Here is a 14,129-nt window from a genome sequence, read left to right on the forward strand (position 1 = left end):
ATTCCCTGGAAAATTAGATCACAGCTTTCTATCACCTAGAATAGGACCTCCACTCTCCCCTTCACATTAGCGGGGATGAGGCCTGGCCCAGCACTGACTTTTCACCTTCTCAGAAAGAAACACGAAAATGTCCTTCCACATGAAAACTATGCCAGAAAATGGCTGTAATTGTTCCCAATTTTCCAACCCAGTCCTAGAAGGCCGAAACCCAAACCAAACCTAAGGAATCTTGTCAAATCATTCTATTTTCAGTCCTTTTAGACAGGTTCAAACCAATTTCCCCTCACAGTAACCCACAGTAAAATGAATTCCATTTCATTGCTGAAGGAAACAGTAGCCAGCTGGGGATGGGGGAGGACTTAGGGGTGCAAAGAGCAGTGCTTTGGAGGGAGTTGCTTAGTACAAGTTCTTAGCACAGTGCTCTACACACAGTAAACACTCAGTAAACACCCTTGATTGATTAATTGAAAACTCAAACTCAAGCGAAAACTCTGACGTGTGGGTGTAAAGAGATCAGAAATGAAATGCAGAGCTGTTAAGAGAGCAGGAGCGTGAGAGGGAAAGAACCCGAATAATGAGGGGTGGAGTGGGGGGGAAGGGGGTTGGGTTGGATCCCTTCTCTGGGAACGTTTCCGTAGTGAAATATTCAGCAGCTGCCTAGAGGACAGACAGGCAAAGATGCCTTTACAAAGCCCACAAAGAGCTTTAGGGATCACACACCTTTTTTTTTCCCCCTTCCTCCTTTGCCTGCTGCTTTGGCTCCAGGCGGAGAAGGGAATGGGTCAGTTGGCACAAACAGAAGCCCGGCCACAAAACAACGACCGACCGTGGAAAGTTGGAGGGAGGCCTCTTGATGGATGGGTGATTAAGGTCTCCTTTCTGACCCAGCTCTAAAGAGCAGCTGGAAGCAGCAAGTCTCCACAGAACAGTCTCCCCTCCCTTCCTCCCTCGACACTCCTCCCAGCTCGCCTTCCCCTTCAGCAGCTTCTGGCTTTGAATACACTTTTCTCTCCCCACCCACATCCTCTCCCTCCCACCACTCAGCTCTTTTCACCTGCCTTTCTCTCCCTCTGCCTTCTTGTCTTCTCCCTCTGTTCCTCTTGTCTTATCCATCCTTTGTCTCTTTTCCATTCCCCTCTCTTCCCTTTTTCTGCTGCTTCACTAATTGCTCCCAAATGCCTGCTCACGGTGCTTGGTTCAAATGGTAAAAGGACCACTCTAGACCTGATTTATCCGGATCCTCTCAGGGATCTGTACTGATTTTACTGAGGGCAGACTTAGGTGGGCTCTTTGGAAGGATCCATTAGTACTTTCTCACCATGAAGGTCGTGCTTCTAACCTAGTGTCACTGGCAATGCCCAACAGGCAGAATTAAGACAGTTTCATATACTTTATCTGACAGTAAGGTCTCTCCTTGATGAACATATTTGAGTACTTTCTATGGCCATTAGATGGTAAACTCTTTCAGGGCAGGGACTGTGTCTTCTCCTTTCACTGTGTGCTCTCAGCTTCCTAGTTCAGCACCCTGCCTAATAGGTAACTGATGATCTGATGGTCAACCTTCACATAATCGTTAAAATGCACCCTTGCCTCTCCAGCCAAACTGCTACTTTGCTGATCCAAGCACTTATCCTATCCTGCCTTGACTACTGCATCAGCCTCCTCACTGACCTCCCTGCTTCCCATCTCTCCCCACTCCAGTCCTTACTTCACTCAGCTGCCAGGATCATTTTTCTGAAAACACATTCAGTTCATCTTTCCCCACTCCTCAAGAACTTCCAATGGTTACCCATCCACCTCTGCATCAAACAGAAACTCCTTACAGTTGGCTTTAAAGCACTCAATCACCTTTCCCTTTCGAATCTTAATTCACTGATTTCCTACAAGAACCCAGCACACTGACTTTGCTCCTCTAATGCCAGCCTACTCACTACCTCAATCTCATCTATCTCTCCGCCAACCCCTCGCCCATGTACTGCCTCTGGCCTGGAAATCCCTCCTACTTCATATCCACCTCCCCCTACTTTCAGAGCCTTATAATGCCTCAGTTACCTCATCTGTAAAATGGGGATTAAGACTGTGAGCCCCCTGTGGGACAACCTGATCACCTTGTAACCTCCCCAGTGCTTAGAACAGTGCTTTGCACATAGTAAGCGATTAATAAATGCCATTATTATTATTATTATTATTATTAAAATCATATCTCCTCCAAGAGTCTTTCCCCAATTATGCTCTCATTTCCTCTACTCCCAATCCCTTCTGCATCATCCTTGTGCTTGGCTTTGCACCCTTTGTTCACCCCCACCGCCCTCAGCCCCAAAGCACTTACATACATTTTCCTAATTTATTTTAACGCCTGTCTCCCCCTCTAGACTGTACACTCCTTCTGGGCAGGGACCATGTCTATCAACTGTTAACATTGTTCTCTCCCAAGCACTTAGTACAGTGCTCTGCATACAGTAACTTTAATAAATACAGTTGATTGATTGATGTAGAACAGGAGGTAGCCAGTGTCTGTTACTTAAAAGAAAACAGACTCAACTGGAAATCAGGAGGCAGGTTTCAGTGAAGTAGCTTCTGCCTCTCCATCTCCCCCTTTGATTTGATTTCTCTGGAATCTATGTTTATGGGTGTGCTGCTGTCTTAGTCTAGAGAGATGAGACACGGAGAAGCAGGTAGGGAAGCTAGGAGAGGGGGAGAAGTCCAAGGTTGATAACTCCAAATCAGTTTTCAACATTTCTTTCCCTTAAAGCCCCAAACCAAACTGAACTCTTCGCTCCATCTACATAAGGCATTACTCAAATATGAGCAACCTGGTCCCTTCCCAGGACTTTTCTGCTGCTCCCCAATCCGTCCCTACCCGATCTGATCCCCACGGCTTTGGCCTCCTTAGGGGCCGCAAGTTGAGGAAGGGGCCGGCCATGCTGATGAAACTGCTTTAAAAATAAAATGAAATTGGGGACTGAATAGGGAAGGAAGATGGAAGGCAGGAGCAGCTGGGAAAAGAGTTTAAAAGCCGTGGGAGTGAGAAGAGTGGAGAAAAGTTTTGAAGAGAAATCGGGCAGGGTGGATAGGCCTGGGAAGGACAGGATGGGGAAAGAGGAGGGGCCGAGGGCCAGGAGGGTGTGCTTACCTGGTCACCACCTGGGGATGCTGGAAGTGTCGACAGTTTCACTTCATCCAGAAACAAAAGTCAGTCCCACTATTTTGCAACCGTCCTATCACCTCTTCCTATCACCTCTGTCCTTCAGACAAGCTCAAAACGGGTCTTATCTGGGGGCAGTGTGGCTCATTCAGGAAGCACAGAAAGATACACACTTGCACACAACTGGTTAGGATATCTGTAAGATACCCTGTCCTGGGTTGGCTCCCTTTCCTTTCAGGAGGCCTGGATTCAGGTGTACAGCCTTGGAAGAAAGCCAAAATGGACAGACAGTGCAGTGGACCGTAGTTGTTTCAGGGCCTGTTCCTTTCAGAACTTGGGACGGCAAAGACATGCCTCACTTTAAAGAACCACATTTGCTTAGGTGGAGGCTGCTATAGGAACGGAAGGAATAAGGGTGGGTCAAAAATGAGTGCAAAGGAGAAAGGGGAGTGTGTCAGAGTCCATCAATCTCCAAGAACAGATGAGAAGAGGCACTTGGTGGTGACACCCTCCTTCTATTCTTGCCTTGTTGCAGATGGTTACATAAGCCCAAAAACCAGGTCAGTGAATGAGCAGTGCAGCTGGAGACAGGTAGTGTAGCAATGCCAAGGCAGGTAGCAGGAGGGCAGAGAGTTTGGTCGGACAGCCAGTTGTCTTATAACGGCCAGTCGGTGGGCAGTCTGTTCTCTGTCCCAGCTAGGAGGATAGGGATGAAGGCGGAGTGGGAGCAGGTAGAGGAGTGATGAAAAAGGCTTATAATGCTCCAATCTGAAAATCATTCAGATGACTCAGAGCATTTCATCAGCTAATAGAAATGGTTTAATAACAGGAGTTGGGACAATTTGGTTTTATTCTGTAGTCGGGAGGGCTGGGGGACTTTGAAGAAGTCACTTAACCTCTCCGGGCTTCTTCAGTATCCCAAAGTCCTGCTCCCCATCCCATGCCTCAAGAATATGAGAGGACTCATTGGTTAAAAAATAAAAGATCTGTAGTGCAGCGCTTTGTGGAGTTCATCAACAGACACTGGAGAGGTACACAGATTTGGGCCTACAACCTGGAACTCAGATGCACAACCACCTCAGCTAAGGGTGGACCAGAAATTGGCTGGGCTAGTTCCCATGATGGTTGGGTTAAAGAGCAGAATGAGTGTGAAGCGCCAGTAGACCCATAAGGTTAAGGAGGGATGATAAGCAGCATCCAACTCTGGAGAGTGGATGTGATGGAGGGAAGAGGAGAAGGGAAAAACAATAACCCTCATGAAATGCTGGTGGGCCTCTGCCTGACCAAACCTTGTTCTGCTGGATAAAAAAAGATGTGGACTCAAGGGCAGGCCGTCCTTCTGGAAGCTGGACCTGTGACAAGGCCAGTGTTGACGCCTCCCGGGGGCACCCGGGCCTGGACCCTGCTGCCAGTCGCAAAGAATCTCCATCAATCTAGCAGACCCAGCTCTCCCAGGTTGGAGGTTGGAGGGCAAGAGAGACATCTCTGGCCCTCGGCATGCATGCACGCACGCACGCAAACACACACACACACACACACACACACACACACACACACATTCGTTCATGCAGGCACTGAGCTCCAATCTTGCAGAACCCCCCCACCCCCCTTAATCTTCCCGGAGAACAACACAAAAGATGCCACATTACAGCACATTACAGCCACTTCGCCGGTCCAGTTAATGCATCAGGAACCTTGGTAACGGGGACACAGCATAAGCCCAAGATACGCTTCCCTTCCAATCGCCACCTGATTATTTGCTTTTGGGAGGCTTCTTTTTTTAAATTAATAATACCTTCAATGGCCCTTTTATTTTTCCAAAGAGTTTTCACATCAATTGTCTCTCAGCATTCTCACATTGTGCCTGTGAGGTAGGGAGAGAGATATATTCTCCCCATTTTACAGATGAGGAAACAGGCCCAGAGAGGTTAGGTGACTTATTTGAGGTCCAGGGGTGAAAGCAAAAATCTACTCATGATACGATGGGGTGGGGCCAAGGCATTTAAACCTGCGCTGGGTGATGATGGGCCCTGCCCCGACTGATCCTTCTGCCCGCTAAGGATGGCATAGGTCCCTGGGCCAGGCTGGAGGGCCTGTCCTCCCTGCCAAAAGTGGGAGCAGGAGGAGCATGGATTGGCTTTCCCCCCACCCCAGAGCGGCCTCCATATCCTGCCCAGAGCCACACTTGTTCACTGTGGGAGCTGACGGTGCAGCTGCCTTGTGGACAGAGTGAACTAGGAGACCTGGGGTTTTTTTTAATGGCATTTATTAAGTGCTTACTATGTGCAAAGCACTGTTCTAAGCTCTGGGGAGGTTACAGGGTGATCAGCTTGTCCCATGGGGGGCTTACAGTCTTAATCCCCATTTTACAGATGGGGGAACTGAGGCACAGAGAAGTTAAGTGACTTTCCCAAAGTCACACAGCTGACAAGCGGCAGAGACGGGATTTGAACCCATGACCTCTGAGTCCAAAGCCCAGGCTCTTTCCACTGAGCCATGCTGCTTCTCTTCTGGGTTCTGAACCCAGCACCACCTTTTGCCTACTATGTGACCTTGGCTAAGTCATTTGACTGCTCTGGACCTCTGTCCCCTGATCTGTAAAATGAGGATTCAATACCTGACTGTGAGCCCATATGGAACAGGGACTGTATATGGTCTGATTGTACTGTAGCTAATTAACCCAGTGCTTAGCAGGCCCTCAACAAATACCACAAAGACTGTGATCATCGTTATTGTTGCTGCAGTTGCTGTTAGTCGTGCTGCTGCCTCAGGCATGGATGGGTGCCATCCTGGCAAATGGGGAGCCCGGGGTACAGACAGCTCAGTTTGGTGCCATAAAAAAAATCCCCAAAGAGTCCACCCTGAAATGATTCAAAGCACGATGGATACCGTGATGCGGAGTCCGTAGGCAGCCAGGGAGAATCAGACCAACTCCTTTAGGTGGGCTAGTTCTCAATTCAGAGATGCTTGGAGTTAGTCTGGCAACAAGCCAGCACCCAGAGCCAGTTCAGCTTCTCAGAGTGCGGGTCTGCTCAATCACTGCCCCCAGCCCTGGTGCTGGGAGAGGCGGGGAGAAGCAGTGTGGCCTAGTGGATGGAACACTATCTGGAAGTCAGAAGGTTCTAATCCTGGGTCCACCACTTGTCTGTTGTGTGACCTTGGACAAGTCACTTAACTTCTCAGAGCCTCAGTTACCTATCTGTAGAATGGCGATTAAGACTGTGAGTTCCATATGGGACAGGGATTATGCCCGACCTGATTACCTTGAATCGACTCAGAGCTTAGTACAGTGCTTGCCACACAGTAAGCGCTTAACAAATGCCATAAAAAAAGGAGAGAGGCCCCTGATTCCAGTGTTCCAGGGCAGATGCCCTTTTCTTAAAGAAAGGCGATTTAGCAGCATCCTCCAAATCTCAAAACATATGCTCCATTTTCATCTTGATTTTGTGTTTTGCTTTTCTACTCATCTTTGCACAAAACAGAAAAAAAAGATTCTCTACTCTTTCCAAATCCACACTGACCACCAAATTCAAAAATGGCTATGAAAAGCAATCAATCAATAGCATTGATTGATTAGAGAAGCAGCGTGGCTCAGTGGACAGAGCACGGGCCTTGGAATCAGAGGTCATGGGTTCAAATCCCAGCTCCGGCAATTGTCAGCTGTGTGGCTTTGGCCAAGTCACTTCACTTCTCTGGGCCTCAGTTACCTCACCTGTAAAATGGGGATTCAGACTGTGAGCCCCCCGTGGGACAACCTGATCACCTTGTAACCTCCCCAGCGCTTAGAACAGTGCTTTGCACATAGGAAACACTTAATAAATGCCATCATCATTGATTGAGCAGTTCATGTGTGCAGAAGGTTGTAGGCACAGCAGTCTCTGCCGCTGTTGCTGCTGCTGTTTTCCAGAGGCAGTCTGATCCTTGACCACAGACTGCCCTTCCTTTCTTCAGTGACTTTGGGGGCTGCTGGACCCAGAGAGACAAGATGAGTGTGGATGGCTCAGTACGAGCGAACACCACTACTGCCAAAACAAATCAAGCTCAGATACTGCCCTTAGACACATAAAGCTTTCCCCTTCTCCCAACCCTACCGTCCTCTGAGACAGAGGCAGCCCCGTTCAGGTCGCCTGATGAGGAGGACACAGCAGTGTCATTCTACAGCAGCTAAGTGTCCGTCCAATCACTTCTCCCCTCTCCTCACCCCCACCCCTAAGAGATGTAATGCTTACTCCTAGTGGTGTTGGACCAGAAAACTGGTCTGCCTGTTTTCAGGGAAACAGTGTGAGAGAGCTCATCTCCCAACGGCACCCACACACACCCAGCTGAAAATATATCTAGAGAGAAAGTAATTTAAAAGAAACATTCCCAAGCCTGAGTTTTAAGGCGGAATCACCTCAGTACATGCAAAAGATTGAAAAGACAGATGTTCTTTATGGTGGTGGGGGGAAGAGGAAAAGAAGAAATATGATCATTTGGAGTTATTAAAACAAGAAAAACATCATGGAAGATTTATGGCTTTAGTCTTAGGTTGTAGATAATAATCAGATTGGAGGTTGGCTCTTTCTGTCCTCCTCAAGAGACAAAAGTTAAATGCAGCCTCCTTTTCCAAGTCTCTGTGGGTTAATTGAAAGCCCAGCACACCTCTGATCAGTGACAGCCCCTCCTTAGGGAGCAGCACATAACTGGTCCCTTCGGTAAAGCTAAAAGCAGCCCTAATTGTGCCCCATTCTAAAGACAAATTAATTAGATTTTTCAGGTACTCAATGCTCAGTAAAAATAAGCTGAAATCTAACTTTCTTCTAGTTTACCACAACAGAGATCCACATAAAGGCCCCAAAACTCTGACAGAGGTGTCCAGATGGAGCTCCTTTGATCTCCACATAAATTCCATTTGTCTTAAAAACGAGGCTCCCGTAGGCCATAAGGGACTACCCAGCTTCAAGTTCACGGAGTTTTTTTTCTAGCAGCACTAGCACACAATTGCTCTGGAGTTATGGCTTGGGCAGAAGAACAAACTGGCAAGGATCATGTCCCAAGCACCTAGTACAGTGCTCCACACACAGGAGGTGCTCAATAAATATCATTGATTGATTGACGGATCGATTGTCCCGGCGGGAGGAAGCGGGGAGGGAGAGAGGTTCCCTTACTCCTCGTTCCACCCACACTCAGGGGATTCCCCAACACTTCCTCTCCGGGTCCTCTTGCTCTTCACCACCTCTGAGGCTCCCTGGGCCAACCTACCTGATGGCTCCTCCTCCCCACAGAAGGAGAGGCGGAGAGGCGGAGGAAAGAGGTAAAAAGACAGTGGTAGAGGAGAGGGATAGAGGAGAACTATTGCTGTGGCAAGCCACAGGGGAGGGGATACCTTTGGGTCAAGGAACAATCATGGTAGCAGTGTGGGGGTCAAGAAGGGAAAGAGAGAGGGGCAGGTGAGGTGCAGGAGCAGGAAGCCCTCTGAAGGGTGTTTCAGTGATTGAGATAGGTGCATTTTGATTTTTGGACATTTGACTGTGGGTATTCAGTCAACTGTATTCCTTGAGTGCTTACTGTGTGCAAAGCACTACTAAGTACTTGGAAGAGTACAATATAACAATAAAATGTCACATTCCCTACATGCAATGAGGTAGAGGGTATTCATGGATGTTGTGAGGACTTTGTTCATATTTCTCTTTGCTACGACACACTCCTTCCCACAGGAACTCCTTCAACAGGATCTTCCTCCTTTGAGCCTAAATTCACTCTGTGCCCTATCTCCTTTCTAAGGCAGGGCAGGGCAGATCCCAGCCACAATCCTGTCTTCCAAGAAGAATCCAACCAAAGACACTCCTGAAATACCTTTACTGTAATGACAGTGGCCTGCGGATCTCATCAGCTGCTCCCAGTTAAGGACCATCGGCCCAGGTAGGGTAACCACTAAATCAGAAGTTAAAAGAGATATGTGGAACCCACTAAGTGGGGGAGATTTAGAGATAGCATTGAAAGATGGATATAGTTGTATGTAACCAAACTTTGTGTTAATGGCTTAGTAGAAAGAGCATGAGCTTGAGAGTCAGAGGACCTGATTTCTAATCCTGGTTCAGCCATGCTCCACCACTTATCAGCTGTGTGACCTTGGGAAAGTCACCTAACTTCTCTGTGCCTCTCACCTCATGTAAAATGGGGATTAAGAATGCGAGCCTAACGTGGGACAACCTGATTACTTTATATCTACCCCAGTGCTTAGCGCACTGCTTGGTACATAGTAAGTGCTTAAGTACCATAGTAACAATAATAATAATAATGTTTTGAGCTGGACAGACTTACTCTGCCAGAGGACTGACACAACCTGTATTAATTTCAGCTCCACTTTGTATTCAAACAAGAATGCAGCCTTTCAAAGATCTCAGGACACTCTAAAGACCTTGTTTGATTAAACCTCACAATAACTGGGGGACAGATAAGGAACGGTTGCTGTTGACCCCATTTCACAGACAAGGAACCTGAGTCGCACAGAGTTGAATTGACTTACTGTGGATCACACACAGAAAATCAATGCTGGAGTGTGAGATGGAGTTTTAACCCGACTTTTGAGGCTAGTGGAGCAGATGATGCTAATTGATTAATTATGATGCTAATTGATTTAATTATACTGACAAAGTTTGTCAGTATAATTAAATTCCAGATCAAAAATCATGGTGGCTTTGCTAAAGACTGGGGGTTGTTGGCAAAAGTATATGTGTTTTATAAATAACATTACTGTGGCCGCTATACAGGATAAATTTGCTGCTTCTTGAACACTAGAGTCAATGAAGCCAAACTGCCTTAGTTTTGATATTTGTTTCATGAACTGTAAGTGGGAAACGTCTCCAAGAACTTCATAGCAGGTTACTAAGCATCTGGGGAAATGTATTATATATCCAAGGGAATCACCCAGCATATGTTAAATTAAGGACAATTTTTTTAAAAAAAACATCACACACCCAGGCCTCCCTATTATCAGATTGTTTCTATCTATTTTACAAACAATTGTGTTGTGAAGCTCAAGGTATAGTGCGCTACACCTATTTTCTCAGGGAGCAAAATGTGATGCTTGCGTGGTTAAAGAGGAGGGGACTTAATCTGGATTTAGGAGGAAGGGACCAGGTGGGAGTCAAGATTCCTGAGTGCCAATCAAAACTCTTGTCTTTGAGTCTAAATGGTTTGTACCTAATTGCAGAGAGAATGCCTACATATTGCACATTGGGACAGCTCTTAAAGCGGATAGTAAACAATCAAAACCCAATTTCTACTCACACTTATGGGAGAGGAGGACATCGAAGGAATCTGCCCACCGGGTGGCCTCTTCTGTGGACAGCCTTCTGTTAAGAAAGGAAATAACGTTACAGATGTTTTCAGCCAGGGACCGTGGGAATGGTACCTTAAAATGATCTCAAGAGATAGTTCTTTTGCCAGAGTAGGCTTGCAGGCTAGCGGAAATTCTGCCAAACTCCATAGGGTCCATCTTATAGGTTTTAAATCAGTAAAACACAAGACTTTAGTCATAGTTTAAGAAGTCAGTAATCCAGTTACTCTACCAAAATGTCAGCTTCAAGTATCTTTTGTCTCTTGAGCATATTGTTTAAACACTCTGAGTCACCTAGGACATGGGTGGGCTTGGGAACGGAGTGATCAGACCCTCCCCCAAAAGTCCAGATCCATAAAGGTAATTAGGTAGGGCCAGTTAAAGACTGTGGGTCTTGGGAAGGGGAAACCAAAGCCAGAGGGCATAGGGAAGGAAGAAAAAATAGCCCAGGCCAGCCCAGGAGGAGGAGGAGGAGGAGAAACAGGAAGTTGAATACTGTCGAATTCATCACAATTTGGAAGGGGAGGGATGGCCCTGATCAATTGACCTGTTTATCCAAAGGGTAAGTATCCCAACTCCCATTGGACTGTACTGCATGGGCCTCAGCTCATCCTAGTGGTTCACAGGGAGGGAAAGGACTTGAAAGCCGACACTCACTTTAGTGCCCTGTTGGGCTTGTCTGGGAGAATAGCCGTGAAATCACTGCACGAATCTGATTTGTGAGACAAGCAACCCAGTCGAGTCCTCATCCCTTTGTTCCTGCAAAGGGACAGAAAAGAAGGGTAAAACAGTAAGAAAAAAAGATCGTAATTGCAAGGACATGTGAGTTTGTCCAGCTCCCCATATGAATCGCTCTCTGACCGAATTGCCATCGAGACGGCTCTGGGGGTTTGACGAAGCAAGAGAAAGGACGTCGTGAAGATCATGGGATGGGTTACCTGCTTCCTAGATTATGGAACAGGTACCCTTGGCCCAGGAGTTAATGAGAAGCTGCTTGAAAGTTTATATGGCAAATCAGTTTGGAGTCGATGAAGGTCGTTAGCTTGGAAATGTTTCTTAATTAGTCTTCTCCACTGGGGAAGAGGACGAAGTTATTTCAAAATAGCAATCACAAGTTTGCCCTCCTCCAAAGAGGGCAAAATAGCAGCACTCCCAGATGGGAGAACACGCCCACAGCCCAGGCTCTCTGCCCCTCCCTGCTCGGGATTGGGGTCCAAAAACAGAAGCCCCCACTGAGGGGTGGGAGGGTGAGAGGGCGGGGAAGGAGCAGGGAAAGGCTTTGGCCCGGAAGCAGGGAAATTCTGGATGGACATCGCTGGGCTCACAGCAGGCAGTTAAAGCCAGTCAGGCACAATCCATTTATGGCATTTAGGGGCCTGGCAGGAGTCATGGGATGATGGGGAGTAAAAGGTCAGGAGAATTTAAAACGGACAGGTGGGCAGCATACCGATAACCCCCAAAGTGAGGGAAAATCCCCCCCACCATTCCTAATCCATTTTCACTTTTCTTGCTTCCAATGCGTTCTCTTAGGAAGAACGAGAAGGTCATGGCGTTATGGCTAGCCCTCCTCCAGCCCTGGATGAGGCTGTTCTTTCCACCAACACCTAATCTCTCCCTAAAGGTCCTACGACCGTCTCCTGGCCTAACCCGGAACTTCCCTGTCTCTTCTCCCTTCACTTAAATCTTTCTCAGATGAGCAAACTACCAAGCATGGCAAGGCTGGGATGGAAAAGCCAACATTTCATCCGAATCTCCAAAGATCCATGTCCTGCCCCTCCTCCATGGACAACTGAGGCCCTGCGTTCATGAGCCTAGTGATTCCCTGAGTTAAAAACGTTAGCCGACTGCAATAAGCCTCTCCCCTGGCCCTGCGCCTTCCTAACAGAGAGACTCGAGCCTAAATGGGTGTGTTCCCAGCCGGTGGGACCAATGGCACTCAGTGAGAGAGGCCCCAAGGCTCAGTGGACAAGGACCAAGCCAGGACCACTCCGAGCCTTGCCCCAGGTCCCTCCACAGACTGACAGAATGGCTGGCCTCTCTATCCCTCAGATTCCTCAAATGTCCAGTGGGGAAGATCACAACTGTCTTGTCCAGGAGGACTAGATAGGCAATGTGATTCTCACATGCTTGGCAAACTTAAATCAGAATGACCAATTGGGACCTGCAGATCCTTCTCTTAGGACCCGAGTCGTGCGCTTCTGTCCTGTACTGGCATCCCTGCTGATGTTGCACTGAGACAAGACTCAGATAGTTTTTCCTCTGGGCAGACTGGCCAAATATGGGGTTTGGACCTGGGCCATAGGGGCTGGCGGTTAGGAGGGTGGTAAAGCAGCACCTGGGGGCCAACAGGAATGGTTTGGGAGGGAGAAGGAGGAGAAGGGCAGCAGCGCACTGGATCGTGGCCCAAATCAGGGTCCAGGGACATGGGGCAAAGCTGCTTCCTCCTCCCTGCAGCATCCGTCGTAGCAAACTCGGCGAGGCTCGAGTGTGGCTCGGTGGAACGTGACCGGCCCCGTACCACCAGGCCTGTTCGTTCATCAGGCTGATGGCCGAGATCCAGGGCTGCAGCAGGGAGATGACCGGGGTGCCCCTGGATGGGAGGAGAATCTGTGGCTAAGGCAGCACCCCTCCCCGGCCCCCAGTGAGACAACCCACCATACCTCCTGCAAGATGAGGTAGCAATGATCCGCCCAGGAGGTCGGGAGGGTGGGCGAGGTGTGGAGTGGGAGCGGGGAGTGGGATGAAGCCATGAAATCACAGGGAAGCAAAAGCTTAGTCAGACATAAGCAGCGAGGAAGGAGGGAAGGCAGAGAAAGGAGATTTGGGGAAGAGGAGAATACATGTTGCTTTTCAGTTACCTCCGAGGCATCAGTAAGGCAGCCATGCAGGCATCCGATTATGGTTAACCCTTTAATGGGCTGGCTTGCAGGCCGTCAGGGCGGGAGGTAGGACTGCGGGGAAGAGGGAGTTACTCTCTCGCGTCCTCTCACCTAAAATCAAAGAATCCTCTGTAAAAGGAGGGGCAGCGGCTCTGCTCCCAGGCCACTCTCTCCCCTCCCAGATGCCATCCAGGGGTGGAGGATCAATCGGGTCCTGCCCCAGAGGGAATTTGTTCTCCACAGGTGCGCCTGGGCTGGGGGGGCGGGGGTGGGGGGTGGGTTAAAGTCCCCAATGTGTCCAAGAACCTCAGTTCCCTGACCGACACCCACAGGGCCCTGCTACCAAAACCCCCAGCCGAGGGCCATGGTTCTCTCTTTTTCTCTCCAAGGGAGAGCTTCATGCAGCTGGACAAAGTGGGGAAACTAGTACTGCAGCTGGCAGGCCACCACCCACACCCACCCAGCCATCCCCTGACACAGAAAAGCCTAAAATATTGCTAGACCTCTGACATCTGCCTCTGCCCCCCCCCGGTGGGAGGGGGTCTTGCCTGAGGGCTCCGGGGCCTGTGGACAGGAAGTGGGTGGGCAGTGGATGGGGGGAAGAAAGGGGGAGAAGGCTGAGTGGCCACCCAGATCGCAGCCCCAGAGCAAGGTGGTCATTTGGGGCCACTTGGCCTTGGGCTAGGGCAATCCACTTCCACTCGATGACTTTTCTGTGCCCAGAGTCCCTGGCCCTTCCCTGGTGGTGAGGAGCAGATGGGTGGGGAAGGGCATTCAGGGAAGA

General features: G+C 48.8%; 1 protein-coding gene across 2 annotated transcripts in view; it reads right to left on the reverse strand.

Moving 5' to 3' along the window:
- RGS8 (regulator of G protein signaling 8) overlaps window positions 1–14,129 on the reverse strand; it is a 42,523-nt gene that overhangs the window by 4,491 nt on the left and 23,903 nt on the right. The window contains exons 3-5 of one of the 2 annotated variants that reach the window (XM_038758305.1): window positions 13,325–13,456; window positions 11,124–11,225; window positions 10,418–10,482 (exon numbers count right to left, since the gene is read on the reverse strand). In XM_038758305.1, the coding sequence (XP_038614233.1) occupies window positions 10,418–10,482; window positions 11,124–11,225; window positions 13,325–13,350 (193 nt within the window). In that variant the 5' untranslated portion in view covers window positions 13,351–13,456. The remainder of the gene's footprint in view (window positions 1–10,417; window positions 10,483–11,123; window positions 11,226–13,324; window positions 13,457–14,129) is intronic. The other variant, XM_038758304.1, reaches the window with a different exon arrangement.

The sequence above is a fragment of the Tachyglossus aculeatus genome, chromosome 16 (genome assembly GCF_015852505.1).
Source record: "Tachyglossus aculeatus isolate mTacAcu1 chromosome 16, mTacAcu1.pri, whole genome shotgun sequence".
Lineage (NCBI taxonomy): Eukaryota > Metazoa > Chordata > Mammalia > Monotremata > Tachyglossidae > Tachyglossus > Tachyglossus aculeatus.